General features: G+C 37.5%; 2 protein-coding genes across 2 annotated transcripts; both read right to left on the bottom strand.

Moving 5' to 3' along the window:
* Positions 1-521: 521 nt before the first annotated feature.
* LOC130559798 (deoxynucleoside triphosphate triphosphohydrolase SAMHD1-like) lies at positions 522-8,368 on the bottom strand. Its single transcript, XM_057343076.1, has 9 exons — positions 8,363-8,368; positions 7,702-7,804; positions 3,277-3,336; positions 3,017-3,030; positions 2,760-2,887; positions 2,565-2,660; positions 2,353-2,479; positions 691-782; positions 522-570 (listed from the first exon to the last, which is right to left on the bottom strand). The coding sequence occupies exons 1-9, from the start codon at positions 8,366-8,368 to the stop codon at positions 522-524; spliced, it is 675 nt and encodes a 224-aa protein (XP_057199059.1).
* A 7,937-nt stretch (positions 8,369-16,305) lies between these two features.
* Positions 16,306-19,670, bottom strand: LOC130560232 (alpha-amylase-like). The gene is made up of 10 exons (XM_057343874.1): positions 19,503-19,670; positions 19,228-19,374; positions 18,916-19,113; positions 18,588-18,818; positions 18,380-18,513; positions 18,172-18,294; positions 17,978-18,077; positions 17,776-17,897; positions 17,146-17,271; positions 16,306-17,061 (listed from the first exon to the last, which is right to left on the bottom strand). Exons 1-10 carry the CDS (start codon positions 19,668-19,670, stop codon positions 16,872-16,874), a joined length of 1,539 nt encoding a protein of 512 aa, XP_057199857.1. The 3' UTR covers positions 16,306-16,871.
* Positions 19,671-20,071: the final 401 nt, after the last annotated feature.

The following is a 20,071-nucleotide window of genomic DNA, read 5'->3' as shown; positions in this document are numbered from 1 at the left end:
ATATTTCTTGATCTTGAAGGCTGTGCTGATGTGCAGTATAATTCATTATTTTCTACTCTGAACTTCACTCACGAGTCAGCAGTATTGATTGATGACCCGTCGTGAAAACACTCTAATGGTGACCACATAATCGTTTTGTATTACCTATTTTTATTAGCCATTTCACACAGCTTCTGTGCATGGCACCTTCTCAGCAAGCAGGGGCACCAATTTGCCAATTCCTCACACAGTGCAATGATAGACAATAGAAAACGGCGCAGAGGATTTTTTTTTTAACTGCTCGTGCCCCACCCCATGTATCATGAAAAAATGCCGCCCCGGGCGACTGCCCGGTTCACCCGTGCCAAAAACCGCTACTGGACGAGAACAAGATCTGATCCAATATCTGATCTGATAGAAAGAGGATAACATCATTCAACTGTTATTTATTCATTATCATTCTCCGTTTATGCAATAACAACATATTTATTTGGAGATGTTTCATCTGACCTGAGAGTTTGCTGTAGTGTTCCATGTTGTCTTCAGGTCATCTTCAGGTGATCATTTGCTTTCACAAGAGCGTCTTTAATCCTGACATACAAAACAGAACCAGAAATCATCATCAACTCAAAAACAAAGGGTTGATCATTCTTAATGTTAATATCTTTCATTCATTTGATTATATCACACTCAAAATCAAACCTGGCTCACATGATTTCAATAATGTTGACTGTTTTGTGTTGGAAGGCCTGACGGTGAAGTGAGTATCTTGTGCGAAACATGTCATAAACATTATCTGCTTCCTAAAAATAAAACTATGCATCAGGTGTTTGATGTTAAAACAGAAATGTTATGGATATAAGAACATGTAAACGGTGTAATGCTGAAGACCTTTACCCCCTAAGAAAATGTTTTGTTCCGAGAACGTTCTCAGAACGTCCCTGCTGGTGTCGAATACATTCCCAGAACGTTACGATATGGTCATGATGTGGAGGTTTTTAAAGAGTGTGGGGACGTTATTTGGTGGACCTTCACAGAACATTCAGGACGTTCTCTGAACTTATAGGGGACCCCCAGAGCATCACCATTGCATCAATGTTAAAATGTTTGATTTGTCAATGTTAATTAATATTGTTAATGTTGAAATAATGTTGAATTTCAACAAACCACCATTACTGTGATCAGTGTTTGCTTTAGTTGGGCTTTTGACTCTTTTATTATGTAAATTCAACTTTCTCTTTAAAGGCATACAATGTGTTTATATAAGAACACTTGTGTGTTGACAAAAGGATAAAATTTAAAGTGTTACATTTAGCAATATTTGCTATTTGTTACATGTACAATAAAACATTAAGATGTCTTAAGTAATACTGAGATCCATGCTTTCATGATTAATGTAAATTTTCTTTATTTAAAGTGTAAAGTACTGCGACGAAAGAACCAATAAAATGATTGATACATTTAGGCATCAACAGTCATCTGTTACCCAGCTGCAACGCATGCAGGGTAACATCATAGTACAAAACTCATTCATGACTCCCAGCATGCATTGCAGTTGATCTGAATTAGTTTGATGATTGTCACCATTGTTGAGGTTTGTATGATGAGTGTTGATGTCTAAGTGCGTCAATACAGTTTTTGTTTATTGTGTCCTTCTTTTTTGCAGTAAATTTTCATTAGTCATGTAATTGAGAATCTCAAGATTAATTCAAGTCATCTCTTAACTTTATTTTTGCACATATCATGAAGAAGCAAACCGCTCTGTCTTTGTCAATACACAAGTGTTCTTACTGAAACACCACCACATGCATCGAAAGGGGAAGGTAACGAGTGAAGAGCTCAACTAAAGCAAACACTGATCACAATAATGGTGGTTTAGGAAATTTAATACATCAAATTAACTAAAAATTAATTATTTACCATTAATTGCAGGTGTAAAGGTGATATTGATTGTCAATTTGTCATTTAAAAATACTAAAATGCCAGATGGTAAGTCATACAATTACCAAAAGGACAAATAAATAACAGAACTGGTTGTCATTTGTTGGCAGGCAACGTTGTAGTTTTGGTACCCCTGAAGTTCCTGCAAATGTTATGAGAATGTCCTATAGTAAAGGTCCCCTATACGATCAGAGAACGTCCTGATTGTTCTGTGAAGGTCCACCAAATAACGTCCCCACACTCTTTAAAAAACTCCACATCGTGACCATATCAGAACATTCTGGGAATGTATTCAACACCAGCAGGGGCGTTCTGAGAACGTTCTCAACACAAAACATTTCTTAGAGGGGGAAGTTTCTGTGTGAATTGGCTGAATTAGAATGTGCTGATGAACCAGGTTGTGGTTAAAATGTAGATGTAAATAAAAAGAACCTTGTCCCTGAAGCAGATAAACAGCCGTCGCACTTTCTCTTCTCCAACCTCCACCTCACACACTCGTGCAAACTTCAGCAGACGCTGATGATCAAAACTGTTGCTAAGACCGAGATGATGACAGTCTCTACAGAAGAAAGATACAAAAAATGATTTACTGCACAATAATGACACTTTTGCATCGCATTGATTAAATATCATCAAACATCTACCGTGCAAAATAATCCCATTTGTCCATATTTATGCCGTTGTATTTATTTGCTATGATCTCATAGAGGAAGGATTTCTCTTCAGTCCGGCCCCTCGCTGTCCACTGCATGAATCACAACACATTCAGGATCTCAAATGAAACACATGAAAACAGGTTACAGTGGAAGTTGACGGATGTGTTTACCGGTGTATTAGATGTGTTGACCCCCTGAATTAACTCTATAATAAAGAGAAGATCTTCATCTGGATTCAGTCCGTACACTTTCATGTCTTCTCTCAGTTCATTAGTCTCCACCATGTGCTGAAACATCTCAACTGAAGCCTTCTCATGTTACATCAACACACAAAACACAAGAATCAGCTGCTTTACATGAACATTACACATCATAATCCCCAAAAGTTCATCAACGATTTAAACTATTTTAATAAAATAAACAGACGGTTTAATTCTTGCCTTCCACAGAAAACCTAAAGACAAAAAAGGCATCAGGATCAAATGTAGAATGTCTACTTTCTAGCTCAGTTTTATGAATTATAAACTTCTACACATGGGTTGGTAATTACTGCTTAGCTCTTTAAAAATATGTTTAATGTTCTCTTAAGTCACATTGGATAAAGTGTGTGCTAAATGAAGAAATAAGTTAAACAGAAACTCCCTCATGAATGAAATGTTAATTAAATAAGCTGATAGTGATGACAGTAACATTCACTCACCAGATCCTCTGATCTCAGGAATAAACATGATGTCAAACAGATGAGAGAACGGACCATGACCTTCAATAAAACACAGGGAACCGTTTTAATCAACATTCCAAAAAATGTGTTGCGTACACTGTAATGTTACATTTTTGTAGAGAATTTTACTGTTTTTAAAGATATTTGTATTTTAAAAAAAACAGCAAAAAACTAAGAAAACTGTTATTTTACAGTTTATTTCTGGTACCCCAGTTTCCAGAGAAGGATGCCATGCGGTCATCACCCTCATTTCTCCTCGATTTAAGTTGTTCCGAGGCACTTTAGCGAGTATACTACGATTCATCGAGCAACCTTGGTAATTTGGAATTGCACTTCAAATCCGGTGAGTTATGGCTTCTATTCCTATTATTGTTACTTGCACCTCATGTCATATGTTTAGCTTAGCCTTCTCTGTCAGCTGCGAGGGTTTTATATGCGATAAATGCAGGGAAATAGTTAGGCTGACAGAGAAGATCTTAGAATTAGAGTCTCGCATCCAATCTTTATCTGAGGATAGTAAGAGTTTAACGACGATAGAAAACACTTTGGATGCGAGCAACATTAGCGCACACAGCTCGGTTCCGGTTGAAAATCCCCCGCAGCTGGGAAACTTCGTGACTGTGAGACGGCGTAGTCGCAGGACAAAACATCACTCGACCGTTCCGATTACAGTCTCGAACAGGTTTGCCCCGCTCAGTGACGCACCGACTGAGAAACCTGCTGAAAGTGCCCTAGTTATCGGTGATTCTATTGTTCGGAACGTTAACATAGAGGCACCAGCCACCATAGTCCAATGTTTACCGGGAGCCAGAGCGCCTGACATCAAGTCAAATTTAAATGTGCTGGCTAAGGCTAATCGTAAATTCAGTAAGATTGTCATTCACGTCGGCACAAATGATGTTCGACTCCGTCAATCGGAGATCACAAAAGATAACATTAAAGAGGTGTGTGAGCTCGCAAGCATGATGTCAGACACTGTAATATTCTCTGGCCCCCTCACTGCTTATCGTGGTGATGAGATTTATAGCAGATTATCATCACTAAATGGCTGGTTGTCTGAGTGGTGCCTGCAGAATGATATAGTTTTTATAAATAACTGGAAGAGTTTTGAGGGCAGACCTGACCTGTTGAAACGAGATGGTCTCCATCCCTCCTGGGCTGGGACTTCCATCCTGTCTAGAAATATGGCAAAAAGTCTTAATGCTAATGCTAAAACTTGACTCGCTGGGGCCCAGGTCAGGGAGCAGACAGTATGGCTTAACCAACTGTCTGCTTGCCGTCTCACGTCGCAGAATACACAAAATGTACAACATGTAGTAATCCGTTCTCCCAAACATCACAAAATAGAGACTGTGTCTGTCCCCCGGATTAGCAAACATAAAATAATGCGTAAACCTCTTGAAAGTAATTTAATAAACGTTAAACAAACTAAACATGAACAAAATACAGATAATCAACTGTTACGACTCGGATTGCTAAATATTAGATCTCTCTCTAATAAAGCACTTTTTGTTAACGATATGATAACAGATCATAAAATAGACATGCTCTGTTTGACAGAAACATGGCTAAAACCAGATGATTATATTGCTTTAAATGAATCTGTCCCCCAAGATTATTATTATAAACACGAGCCTCGTCTAAAAGGCAGAGGGGGAGGTGTCGCAGCACTTTACAATAACTCTCTTAGCATTTCCCAGAAGTCGAACTCTAAATATAATTCTTTTGAAGTCATGGTTCTTCATGTTTCAACACCTAATACTAAAGATAAAACACTTTTTAAATTGATTCTAGCTATTGTATATAGGCCTCCAGGGCACCACACAGATTTTATTAAAGAATTTGGTGGGTTCTTATCAGAACTAGTACTGGCCGCAGATAGACTCCTTGTCGTTGGTGACTTTAACATCCACGTAGATAACGTTACAGATGCCTTAGGAATGGCTTTCAAAGACACTCTTAACTCCATGGGCATTAGTCAACATGTGTCAGGACCCACTCACCTTCGTAATCATACTTTAGATTTAATACTGTCTTACGGTATAAATGTGGACGACGTTAAAATCCTTCAGCAGAGTGAAGACATTTCGGATCATTATCTGGTATTATGTTTGCTTCACTGGCCTACGGCTGCAAATAAAACTCATTGTTACAAATATGGTAGAACAATAACTTCAACTACCAAAGATGCGTTTCTCGATAATCTGCCCGAATTGTCTCAAATCATGAGAAATAACGTTGAAGATCTTGACATTACCACTGAAAATTTTAATTCCACCTTCTCGGTAACGCTAGACACAGTTGCTCCACTACGTTTAAAGAAGATTAAAAATGGCAGCCCCACACCGTGGTATAATGAACACACTCAGGCTCTAAAGAAAGCGGCCCGAAAAATGGAGCGCAACTTTAAGAAAACTAAATTAGAGGTATTTCGTACAGCATGGAAGGATAGTATTCGAAAATACAGGAAAGCCCTAAAAACTTCTAGATCCGCCTACTTTTCATCACTAATAGAAGAAAACCAGCACAACCCTAGGTTTTTATTTAACACGGTGGCTAAATTAACAAAAAATAAATCGTCAGTGACTTCTGATCCTGTATATCAGCATAGCAGTGATGAATTTATGAACTACTTCACATATAAAATCCAAGATATTAGAGAAAAAATTATAACAATGCAATCAGAAGTGAAACCCGCTGAACAAACTAACTACAGCGCCCTTAAGGAGAAAATGCAATTATTTTATACCGTAGATCAAGATGAGCTGTCTAAAATTATTAGATCATCTAAATCAACAACATGCATACTAGACCCTATACCTACAAATCTACTGAAAGAGATGCTCCCAGAAATTATAGATCCTCTTCTTGGTATTATTAACTCATCTCTGACATTAGGACATGTGCCTAAAGCATATAAGGTGGCTGTTATAAGGCCCCTTGTCAAAAAACCCCAACTCGACCCTAGAGAACTAAGGAACTACAGGCCTATATCGAATCTACCTTTCATATCTAAAGTTCTGGAAAAAGTAGTTTCAACTCAATTATGCTCCTTCCTCCAAAGGAATGACATCAATGAAGAATTCCAGTCTGGATTTAGAGCATGTCACAGTACAGAGACTGCTTTGATCAGAGTTACAAATGATCTGCTATTGGCGTCTGACCGAGGTTGTATCTCGTTATTGGTGCTGCTAGACCTTAGTGCTGCATTCGATACCATTGACCACAGCACACTCCTACATAGACTCGAAAATTATGTCGGCATTAAGGGAATAGCTTTGAAATGGTTTAAATCTTATTTATCCGACCGTTTTCAATTTGTAGCAATAAACAATGAGGTGTCACGCAAATCGCAAGTCCAGTACGGTGTACCACAGGGCTCAGTCTTAGGGCCTCTGCTCTTCGCATTATACATGCTACCTCTAGGAGATATAATAAAGCGACACGGAGTTAGCTTTCACTGTTATGCTGATGATACTCAACTTTATATTTCCTCGAAGCCTCATGAAACACAGCAGTTCCATCGAATAATGGAATGCATAGTCGATATAAAAAACTGGATGAGTAACAACTTTTTATTACTGAACTCGGACAAAACGGAAGTGTTACTTATTGGACCGAAAACTGCTATAAGTAACAACCAAGAATACTGTTTAACTATTGACGGATGTTCCATAAAACCCTCGTCGTCAGCAAAGAATCTTGGCGTTCTATTCGATAGTAATCTGTCATTTGAGAGCCACGTCGCCAACACCTGTAAAATTGCGTTTTTCCATTTTAAGAATATATCTAAACTACGTCATATGCTGTCAATCTCAGATGCAGAGAAGTTAATTCATGCATTCATGACATCAAGACTAGATTACTGTAATGCACTGTTAGGTGGTTGCCCTGCAGGCTTATTACAAAAACTCCAATTGGTCCAAAACGCGGCAGCTCGAGTTCTTACACGTACAAAAAAGTATGAACATATTAGCCCGGTTCTGTCAACCTTGCACTGGTTACCTATAAAGCATCGCGTTAACTTTAAAATCTTGCTTATTACCTATAAAGCCCTACATGGTTTAGCTCCTCAGTACTTGAGTGAACTCCCGTTGTATTACAGTCCTTCACGTGCATTACGCTCTCAGGCGTCCTGTCAGTTGGTTATACCTAGAATTTCAAAATCAAGTGCAGGTGGTAAATCCTTTTCCTATCTAGCGCCTAAACTTTGGAATAGTCTTCCCTGCACTGTCCGGGAGGCAGACACACTCTGTCAATTTAAATCTAGACTAAAGACGCATCTTTTTAATCTTGCATACACTACTCTTCCATAATATAAATCCTCTGAGGGTTTATGCTGCATTAGTTAGATCAACCGGAACCGGTTATGTGAAGCTCAAGGATAAATTCAGTATCCTGCACCCAGCTGTTTGATGTTCCTCAATCTCTGAAACTCAAGCGTGTCTATAATCTTCACCAGCAGAGGATGAACTTCAATGTGACCGTGAATGGAGATATTGAAAATCTACAGTACACAAAACACACACAAAACATTATATTTATATTTGGTTTATTTTTAAAGCACGTCGAATTTAGAAATCTGGAAATGACATCATCTGGATAGCAAGTGGTAATTTACAGCATCCCAGTAGCTGTCTTTTTAAATGTGCCATGATAGAAAAGTGTATTATGTATTTCTCATGAAACAAAAAATGTGCAAAACATTTCAGTTCCACTATAAAACTTTTTTCTCATCTTACTTCTGACATTGCAGAAATGACCACAATTGTGTGACTACTAATAACTGAAAGTTATCTTGTATGTAACGCTAATGATTGCTTTGATTCACACCAATGCATGCAGTTCCTCCATAGCTTGATAATGTGGTGCTCTTTTGAAAGAATTAATGTTTTACACTTGTGTTTTAACTATAGTTCATCTTTACTAACAATCACAAGTGAAGTGCACAAGGCTTGTTTTAATACTCAATTGCAAAATAATTAATTGCTGTTTGTTGTTGTTTTATACCAGAATGGCATTTGTTTGGCTTTTGCTAAGAAAGAAAATAAGAAATTAAGTTTACCTTCATGATTTCTTCAGGGATTCATACTGTTCACTTGTATACTTTATGAGTGCTGTTGACGTGTGAGCATTTGTCAATCAAATTTACGCAAATGAAAAAATTAAATGTGAAAGCCAAGTTATTTAGGTGATTTATTTATCTGCAGATGCTCCCCAGATAGCACAGAGCACGTCTGTAATATATCTGCTAAAGATCTGAAAAACATCTGTGTAGAAACATCTGATAAACGTCAGAAACAGCAGTTTTACATTCTAAAACTTAACATTTTATTTATATAAAAAAAACATTTCAGCAATATCAATTTATTAAAATATCTAAATATATATATATTCCAAACTGAATTTGTACTGGCCTATGGCTAAAAGTATTAACATTTCTTTTTTAAGTTCTCCAAGATCTGTTAAACATAATACAACGGCTGTCAATGTGAATTTCAAGAAATGTCCAGAAGATGGCACTGTTGAATTGACATAACAATCCCTCATCATTGAGATCTTTACACTTAATGCACTCAATGCACGGCCGCTTCCGCGTTTACAGTCAGGAGGCGAAAACACATCCGCTGCCCCACCGAAAGCCATTCATCTCTACCTAGAGCTGTGAACATGACAGAGGAGAAGATGAATATTTGTACTTGCTGCTTACACAAAGTTCGCCGGATTATAATAAATTATGTTCGTCAGCATTGTGATACTGTCAGCTGCTCCCCTGTCAAGTAAAATGGAGAAGTTCTTTAAACTATACGTTTAAAAATACATGGACATCTTGGACGCTATTACTATTAGCATGTAGCACGTAACGTTAAGGCTTACCTTTAAACAACAAATTTATATGAGTCTGACCAGATATCAATAACACAGTTCCCGGTAAGACACATCTGTCATATGGCTCGATGCAGGTTTGCTGTAAATAAACAGACATCACTTGGCTTTTAAAAGGTATAAATATTGTTTAAATACTGAATCGGTTTTTAATTTGTTACACAATTCACCTTAAGTTGATGACATTGATTTTTTTAATAAATTGTAACGTTCTCACTTACCTCCCATTGTTATGTTACGAGTGTGATTTTCAAATCATTAATACTAGGCTATATGTATTTTCTCAGCTCCCAGTCAGAATCAGATGACAGGAGATCAGGGAGAGGACGACATGTTTCAGAATTATGATGAAGTCAGAGAAGACACAAAGTTTAGGAGCAGGACACACCAAAGGATAGCTGTGACCTAAAGCTTCAATTTATTGTTTAAATTTTGTGAAGTTTTCCAAGGATCACAGCAAAGTCGTACTGTTAACCACAAGAAATATGAGAAATGGTTAAGAGCCGGGATAACATGAGAAGAACAGGGACATCTTTTGAAATAGTAGTGAGCATTTTACTGTGTATTGTGAGAATTTCATAGTCCATTCATTTTAATCATTTTAAATATTTTACTTTACAATATTCCAATATGAAAGCTATTAATCACAAAGTTCATTTATATTCGTATTTATATAGTATAATATTTTTTATTTATATTCAATTCAATTCAATTTTATTTATATAGCGCTTTTCACAATGGGCATTGTTCCAAAGCAGCTTTACAGGAGCAAATAAGAAAAACACAGAAAGGTAAAACACAGCACAGTGCATGGTGTTTATAGACCAAGCAAGATCATTATAATAAATAATATCTAATAAATAAATAAATAAATGCAGTCTCCCGGTGAGCAAGCCAACACTGCACCGCTCTGCTGTGGCGAGGAACCCAAACTCCAATGATGAATAATGGAGAAAAAAAAACCTCGGGAGAAACCAGGCTCAGCCGGGAGGGCCAGATCTCCTCTGACGTGTCATGCTGCACTCAGTGACCCCGACCAAAGCCACCGAGCAACGTCCACGAAGAACAGGGAGAGCCCACGAGCCGCGACCCAGGAAGCCCCACCCGCCGAAACCGTGCAGGTCCAACCCGGTCCATTCCGCGATCAACAACAGACAACAGAGGAACAACCAGGGAAAAGTAGTAATGGCATAATTAACTTTATTCCTCTGTTGTCCGACATCGACCACAAAACAAGACCAACCAGACCAGACCACACAGAGTCCCAACAAATGAAACGCCCCGAACCACAACCAACAAGCCCCCCCACTCCCCACAACACCCACCCAGCTACCTCCAATCAAAGTCACTGAGTGCAGCCATAACTTCAAACTGCTGTCTGTGATGTAAGTTTAGCATTAAATACCAAGTATTGTAAATTTAGCATTATGTGACAAGTAGTCGTCTTTGCTCTCGGTTGGGGATGGAATTGTCTGAGCTGGGCCGGCAGATGGTCGCCTTTTTCTTGGGTGGTGATGGAATTGCCTGATGGAGCTGGGATGGTCAGTCAGTCCCAGGTCTCTCAGGAGGATGGACGGGATTTTCCGATGTAGCTGGCGTAATCTCTAGTTGGGGATGGGCATATGACGTTCATCTGGGCCTGGCGGAATCTCTCCCTACCTCGGATGGGCATCCCGAGGCGAGGGCAGAAAGAGAATAATTAGCGAGCTGCTGTTCATTAAGCTATGTTTAGTGAATGCTTGGCTGAAAAGATGTGTCTTTAATCTAATTTAAATTGGGAGAGTGTGTCTGACCCTCGAATAGTATCGGGGAGGCTATTCCAGAGTTTAGGTGCTACGTATGAGAAAGCTCTAACCCCTTTGGTGGATTTAGTTATTCTAGGTGTTATCAAAAGTCTGGAGTTTTGAGATCTTAGAGAGCGTGATGGGTTGTAGTGTGGTAGAAGCTCTGTTATGTAGGTAGGGGCTAAACCGTTTAAGGCTTTATAAGTAATTAAAAGAACTTTAAAGTCAATACGATACTTAATGGGTAACCAGTGAAGGGTTGATAACATTGGGGTTATGTGATCGTATTTTCTGGACCTGGTTAGAACTCTGGCAGCTGCATTCTGAACTAACTGTAGTTTGTTTATTGATGCTGCAGGACAACCACTAAGCAGTGCATTACAGTAGTCAAGTCTTGAGGTCACAAATGCATGAATAAGCTTCTCTGCGTCAGCCACACATAAAATATTTCGCAATTTGGCAACATTTCTAAGGTGGAAGAAGGCTGTTTTTGTGACATTTGAGATGTGATTTTTAAATGACATTTTACCTGACAATTTCTCTGTATCAGTTATAATATACAAGCTTACATTAATGGATCACATTTTGATAATAGAATATCTTTATTGTCATGTCACAGCTGCATACAAAGACATTTTAGTTACACACAAAATAGTACACACTAAGAACTAAGATATGGATGACTGCACAAGCACATATAATGCATATTACGTACAGAAACAAATATGTACAGTACAGAAAAGTCTTAAATAGCCTATATATTTACGTTATTTTTATTTACATTACAGTTTGTACAAATAAAACCAAATTTATGTATCCACAGTGTTACGTTTATTCTTTAGCACTAGCTAACGCTAGAGCTTTCACCAATAGACCATTTGATCTTCAGCAGCTGACGTGCTGTGCATGGCTCAATCACATCTGCACTCTTAACGTGATGACAACAAACTGTAGTACCAGTTAAGGTTTAAATCCTTACGTGTAATAAAGTAAATTCATGCTCTGAACATTATTAAATCTCTGTGAAGCTTCAAAACGGTACACTGCCATGCCTGACGGAACCACAGTCACGTGTGTATTTAAACGCTGCATGTCATGTCTAAACTAAAGTTTTGTATTATAGCACCATTACATGTTTAAAATATAGTATTTTAACAATACGATGTATTTCACTAATCTATATTACACGTTAATTCCCCCTAAAACGAGCGCTGGTAAAGCACATTTGCTATGGTTGAATACTACCCGGAAGCTTTCCCGCCTCCTGAGATTTTACCGGAAATACGTAGGCAGCGCCCCATGCATTGAGTGAATACAACTAAAAACTGACGGATCTCACGGATGAGAAGGTCAGAACAGCTGAAGATGCTGAAGTTATGAAGAGCATGTCAATTTGTTTTCCCTTGAAATGACTTGTTAATTTTGTTAATGTTAATGCTTTCAACTTTTAGGAGAATACAAGTGTATAGATGAACTCACATACAGAATAATTAAAGGAAGCAAATGTCTTGATATTATGGGGTCTAGAAACTCCAGACTACCTAAAATACCACATATTGTCTTTATTTTATTAATTAATCTATTACTATTTTTTTATAATGTATGTAAAGCGGCTTTGCAACAATGAAAATTGTGAAAAACGCTATATAAATAAAACTGAACTGAATTAATCAAAATAGAGCTTTTAAAACACAATAGTAGTGTTAAATATATTTCAATTAAATATACATGTTTTTACTCAGGTGTCCCAATTTCAGAATTTAATTGTTTCTCACCTGAAGGAGTTTGGTGTGAATATTACACCTTGCTTGACTTTGTTACATACAAAATCTTTGATATTACTGAAATGGCAGTTTTAGTATTTTTCAAATACTTTTATTTGTGAATTTGATTTAATACTTTTATTGATAATATACTAATGAAAGGTACCTTCAATCAAAAATACAACTTTAAGGTATATCTCAGACCAAAATGAAAAATCATTCCTCATTTACTACAAACCTGTGTGAGTTTCTTTCTTCCTCAGAACACAAAAGATGATATTTTGAAGAACGTTGATAAGCAAACAACACTAAACTTCATTGACTTCCATTGTATGAACACAAAACCATACATTTTTCAAAATATCTTTTTTTTTGTTCCACTGAAGAAAGAGTCAGGTTAACAACCACTGTAAAAATGATTCTTGAGTGTTAGTAAATACTACCCATGCAAATCAGTCTAACTAAAGTGAACACTGATCACAATAATGGTGACTTCAAATTAATCTTGTGTTCATTGTCAAAAAGTCGTTTTGTAGATGTTTGTTATTTGGTCAATAAAAGCAATCAGAATCAGAAGAGCTTTATTGCCAAGTGTGCTTGCACACACAAGGAATTTTCTTTGGTGTTGGAAGCTTCTAGTACAGACATTCAACACAATGACAATACAATATAATACGATTTTCAGTCTAAAAGATTCTAAATTGTGCATATATAAAATAAAGACTATTTTACAGAAAATGGGGGATAATAACATATAAGAGACATTGTACAGGGTAGTATATAGTAGAATATACATATTAACAGATTGTATGTACACTTGTGCAAATGGATAATTTAGTAAGTAGAGGTAGTGTTATATACATGTATACATAAGATGTAGATATAATAAGGCACTATAGTGCACACTATAGGAGTAGTGGAAGTGGAATATTGCTCTTAAGGAGCAGTTATCTGTTTAGGAGGGATATTGCCTGGGGTAAGAAGCTGCTTCTGTGTCTGGAAGTCCTGGTGTTTGGTGCTTTAAAGTTCCTGCCAGAGGGCAGCAGATCAAATAGTTTGTGTGCTGGGTGTGTGGAGTCAATGATGATTTTTCTTGCCCTGTTTTTCACTCTGGAATCGTACAGGTCCTGAAGTGTGAGCAGAGGAGCACCAATAATCTTCTCAGCACTACGAACTGTCCGTTGTAGTCTTCGTAGGTCTGATTTGGTGGCCGAGCCATACCAAACAGTTATTGAAGTGCACAGAACAGATTCGATGACTACGGAGTAGAACTGGTTCAGTAGCTCCTGTGGTAGGTTTAACTTCCTCAATTGACCGAGAAAGTATAACCTCTGCTGGGCCTTCTTTACAATTGAGTCTATTTGGGACTCCCACTTCAGGTCCTGAGAGATGGTGGAGCCCAGGAACCTGAATGACTCCACAGTATCCACAGTGCTGTCCAGGTTGGCGAGGGGAGGAAGTGATTGAGGGTTCTTTCTGAAATCCACTATCATCTCCATTGTCTTGAATTGATCCGATCTCCTGTTTTCTGACCATTTTTATGTAAATTCAAGCTTCTCTGAATAAGTCATTTTTAGTGTGTAGCAGGTGATACTGGGAGAGCTTTGAATGAAGAGGGCGTGGTCAACCGTATAAAGGTTCTAGGTAGGAACGGGTTCAAAAACGCGGTTGTTTCCGGCCGGCGGCAATAGTTTGACGCACATGGTTTCATGGTGGATTTGTATGTGATGGTTGGATGTTGAGAGCAGGTAATTAGTCCATTTATTAGGGAAATGGATTAATATGCGTGGGTTCTTTTAATAAAGGAATTTTAACTTTCTAATTTCAGCTCTGTGGTGCCTGAAATAGATGGGCATATACGCGGGAGTCTGAAGTGATTGTCATACTTGTTATGCTAATGTGTTGACATGTGGGTCTGTTTGGGATCATTGAGACAGATATGACATAAGTATTAATAAAATATTTAATGGGTAATATATGTAATGTAATATGTAATGGGTTTTAATCTAATTAATAAAGGTGACTTTTAAATGTTTATATTGCAGGGCTGCAGAATTTAGGGTGACACTAAAGGGCCTATATGTTGCTCTTGTTATTTATTTGATTTGTTTGGGTTTATTTTTTGGTACAGATTACTATTGAGGGTTTGGTTTATTGCTAGTCCGCCTGCTGAACGTGTAATTATGCCTGATGGTAAGGCCTTGAGGGCGGACTAGTTTTCGTAATTTTTTTGTTTGTTTGTAAGTAATCTGTTTCTCCCACTGTGTTACACATGTGCACGATGGTGTTATAATTTGTTGTGCTGTGAAATCTGATTGTATTTCTTTGCATGTGCATTTGGTTTGTTTGTTTTGTTCAACGCTCATGCTCTGCTGAGGTAACATTTGGACGTCCTCGTTCATAGTCTCTTTTTGTATAGTGCCACCAATAAATCTTTAAGTTTTACTTGAACCTGTGTTCGTGGTATATGTTCACTGATGGTCTTCGGTAACAAGTGTTTAATCATTCAATATTTATTATTCATAATAAGTAGATTAACTGTTTTCCGTTATATAAACTAATATTACTCCATTTTTATAAGTAATTAATATTGAGAAATATTAGGTAGACTTCATCTAATTTCTTTTAGTGTGTCATGACTCATAAATTTAGGTACTCTTTACTTAAAAACAGAATAAAATCTACTCTATCTAATTGAGTGCAAATTGTTGCCTCAATTTTATTAAGTAGATTCAGAAAGTTTGCATTTAGTTTACTTTGCTACCTAATATATTAAAGTAAAATTTAACTGATTTGCATAGGTATTTACTAACTTTCAAGAATCATTTATGGTTTTCTTAAATTGTGCTGTAATTTTTCTGTGTATAGAACCTGATATATAATATAATATCATGGTAGTTTCAATGTTTCCACTGCCGGTTTTTCATTTGTAATCATTGAAGTCCAGATGTTAGTAGGTTACAGAGGGGAAGTCATCCTTGTTGCCGTTGAAGTTTTATCCACAGCTCGACTGAGTTTCTGCTCCACGGATTGATTTACACATGTGATTGATGACTACATCAGCATATATATTTACCTACAGCACAATAGCATAGGACATGAGATGAGGTTCTCCATAAAACATTGTTATTTCAATAAAGCAATGATTCTTTGCTTTGTTAACCTCAACGTTATTACAGCGTGTGATCATGTTTCTTTATAGCTCCGCCTCTGTTCCTGATCTGTAGCACAGATTATAGGCTACTGGCTGTCTGCCACAAAGGGTGCCAAGGATTGGTCAATTTGACATGTTCACTTGGTGGAGAGATCTGCCGGGTATAAATAACTATCAATATGTAAACATCTTACAAAGCATCTTATTAGACTAGAGCAGCAAGAGAGTTGTGTTTGTATTTATCCAATCATCTATTGCCAAAAAGCTCAGTCGCCACAATAAATTATTTTTGCTGATTGTGGCAAAAATGGGTAGAAGTCACTTTAAACATACCTGAACTCCAGCGTAGCCATAGGCGCCAAGTATCACACCTTTTTTTATCTAAAAATGCATTCATTAATAAGGGTAAATCAATTGCCTTTTTATTGATATTAGTAATCGTGTGAAGTGATGTTAAAAGCAGCTGCAATGTGGACAATGTGGAAATCAAATAACAGTCATGCTTTTTAAACTAAATTAAAGTGTAACTGTTTTTTAAAAAAATGAAATGTCTCATTTGTGTCACAGGCATTCAAACCCCACAGTCTGATAAAACTGTGATGCTAAATTGTTGAAATATTTATAAAGACCTTTAATGTTATTGTGACATTGTTATTGTTAAAACATAAGCATTTTGACCACATTGGATTGAGTGACGCTACTTTATTAACCCTTTCATGCATAGACACACATACAATGGACAGCTATTTAAAAAATACATTTCTTGCATGTGCATGCATAGTTGGACATCAACCACTACAGGGAGCACTAGTGCATCACCCTAAAGAGGTCACCTTTTCAGATGTCCACTTAAAGGGAAAATAAAAGTTAAAAGTGAGAAATATTTGTTTTAAAAACGTTCAAATCTTGTATTTTATGCTATAGGAGCAATCACTGACTAATGCTGTCATAATTTATGAAGGGGTTACATTTTTCTCCTGACTGTATCTATAGTTTAGATTCAGCATGAATGGCAATAAATGGATCCTCTTCTGTGTGGCTGATGTGGAAAGTGGCACGTCCATCAGAATCCACTGAGATCTTTTTCCCTGTGCAACTGTTGTCAATCTTATCTCCAGAGATGACATCACAGTATGTTCCTCCAGGCAGGCCAGTGTTCAGGGTCTCATTCAGTTCCCTGGAGAATTGATAGGACTCAGTTAGAGTAATTATAATATTATACAGTATATTATTTTAAGTTTTCGTGTTTGGCGAGTCTTACCAGTTATTATTGTTGATCACAATGAATCCCTTGCTACCACGACTAAAGGAGATCTGACTATTACCATTGTCCCACCAGTTGGCAAGAGGCTGATCACTGACCACATTACGGAAAATCACCATATTCCTGTGGACAGAGCATAGAGCAGGGCTAGTCAACTGGCAGCCCGCGGGCCATATCCGACCCGCCAATCATCTTTTAATTCATTAATTCAACTAAATATCTTCTTGAAAAAACAATGCCACTCACATCTTGGATGTACTGGGGGACTGGAAAGTTCATTTTGGGTTAACCAACGCATTAATGAATATAAAATACAACTAAAAAGACAATATCCTTATCAATTAAATTTCATGAAAAGGCACAAATACTGGATGCAATTTTTGCGTGCATGTTTAAATATATGACTTATAAGTAACAGCAACAAAAAAAACAGTATAAACGGAACAAAATGCAATAAATAACAGAAACACAAAATAACAGAAGAAATGAGGATATGGTCAAAAACTGGCCCGCATCCTATTTATACTTTTGGATTCTGGCCCTTAAAGAAAAGTATTTGAAGACCCCTGGCATAGAGTGTCAACATAAATGACTGTTTTTTTACATTAAATACCAAAGTACACCCACCTGATTTGGCGCCATCTGTGCTCACATACCCAGTTGTCTCCACAGGTGGTGTCTGGGTTAATGGGTATTGGCTTAGTGGATCCATCTGCATTGCTGGGAGGACCCATCCAGTCATTCTCATCCTGTGATGTATTGCATAAAATATTATTACACACATTTATGGCATTAAATGAAATAACATATTTTGAGTCAGATTTTTTACTTTTGCATTGACAAAGTGACGATCCCATCGAAAACTAGACATCACTCTGGTCACACCATATGGATGAGCCAACATGAATCCCGTACCGATTTTGTAAAGCCTAAAAAGTAATGTAACTATTGTTTACAGTACAGTAAGAGGTGTTCTGGCTCTTGGACAGCAATCTTTATTAATGGAGACTACACAAATCGTACCTGGAGTCCCAGAATGTTAGAACAGAAGCTCCACCAGCACCGTGACCTCTCTGATTATCATGATTGTCCAAAAACACCACGGCTTTATCAGAGGGCATGAAACCCCAGCCCTCTCCCCAGCTCCTGAGACAAAAACACTTTTAAAACACAATTATAATCCTGAAGATATCTTTGTATATAGTCTGCATTTCGTTGTATATTTGCATACTTCAGGTAACTTAGCTTCTCTCCGTCCCATTCACGAATGACTTTCCCTAGTTTCGCACTGTACTTGAACTCTGTCACTCTTCCGAGCTCAAAATATTCACTGGCTTTAATGGCCTCCCCACCCAAGTCAATGACCTTAAGAAAGATAACGTGTGTTAACACTTATAAAAACATTTGAGTCACGTCTGGTCTTGATGGATTGGAAATACCTCTTGATAAATGAAAGGCTTAGTATCAGGCAAAAACCAAGTGGTGTTCAGGCTTTTGAGTCTACCGAAAACATTACTAAGATCTCCGGGCCACATGTGCTTGCAAGCATCTACTCTGAATCCAGCCACACCCATATCAATTAGTTTGTTCAGGTATTTGGCCACTTTTTCTCTAACGTAGTCCTTCTCCAGCGCCAAATCCAGGAGACTCACCAAGCGGCAATCTCTGACCTGTCAACACAAGTCCAAACAATTTTCTATATAATGAAAACTGAAGTTCGAAACTGAAGATAAACAATCCGTGTAAATGTGAACTCAGAAAATTAACCTGGAAAATATCATTGTAGCTCTCAACCTCTCCATTGCCAGTTTTACATTTGTAATCATTGAAGTCCCACGAAGAGTAGGGGACAGAGGGGAAATCCTTGTTTTTGGTATTGAAGTATGTTCCACAGCTGGAGTGATTGCCCTCACCACCAGCAGCTCCACACATGTGATTAATGACTGCATCCACATATATGTTCACCTGCAATATAGTAGCACAGAACGATGTTCTACATTATTTTAAGCTATTAAAACCTTTAAGTGTGGTCATAGAGTTATTTTAAATATGATACTGTGAGGTTTTATTTTGCATTACCCCAACATTGTTACAGCGTATGATCATGTCCCTTAGCTCCCCCTCTGTTCCTGATCTGGAGCACAAGTTGTAGCTGATTGGTTGATATCTTTGCCACCAAGGGTGCCAAGGATTGGTCACCACAATGCTCTCACTGGGGGGAGATATCTGTCAGATCAAAAACAACTGTAAGCTACTAAATAACTCTTATTCATAAGCAACTAGACATGATTTCCAATCTCTGCGTTTATTCCGGCAGAATGTTATTTATTCTGATCTGAAGAAGTTAAACATACCTGAACTGCAGCGTAACCATTAGGTGCCAGGTATCGCTCACATTCTGCGGCTATATCTGCCCAACGCCACTCAAACAGATGCACTATGGAGGTCCTGCCATGTTTAGTGTTTGGGTCGTGTTGGGCAAAACACAGCCCAAAGAGTGCAGCAACAACCAGGAGCTTCATTGTGCTTCTGCACAGAAGACAATATCTGAGGTAAGTGGTCTCAGTGTCATTGTTTACACAGCACACATGAAAAACGTCCAATAGATAAGTCCTTATGCCAGGAAAAACAAACCTTATCAACAGTTCAGAGATTACATTTGAACTGATGTCTCCCCGGATAAAACCTTTCTATCTTTATTATGTAAAAGTAAGTTTTAAAAAATTGTAATACAATTTTTTTTAATTGAAAAGAACATCTAAAATCGTTAATATAGATATAGTAAGTAAAGCAGGTCAGTTTTTAGACTTTTTGTGCATAATTAACATGTTTTTGGAAATTCATCTGCTGCAACAATAAACTACATTACAGCTGATGATTGATTTTGTATAGATCGGTTAAAAGTTAATACAAGTCGCTTTTG

The sequence above is a fragment of the Triplophysa rosa genome, linkage group LG10 (assembly GCF_024868665.1).
Source record: "Triplophysa rosa linkage group LG10, Trosa_1v2, whole genome shotgun sequence".
Taxonomy (NCBI): Eukaryota; Metazoa; Chordata; class Actinopteri; order Cypriniformes; family Nemacheilidae; genus Triplophysa; species Triplophysa rosa.
The sequence above is the reverse complement of the archived record's forward strand: the minus strand, read 5'-3'. Positions and strand labels throughout refer to the sequence as shown.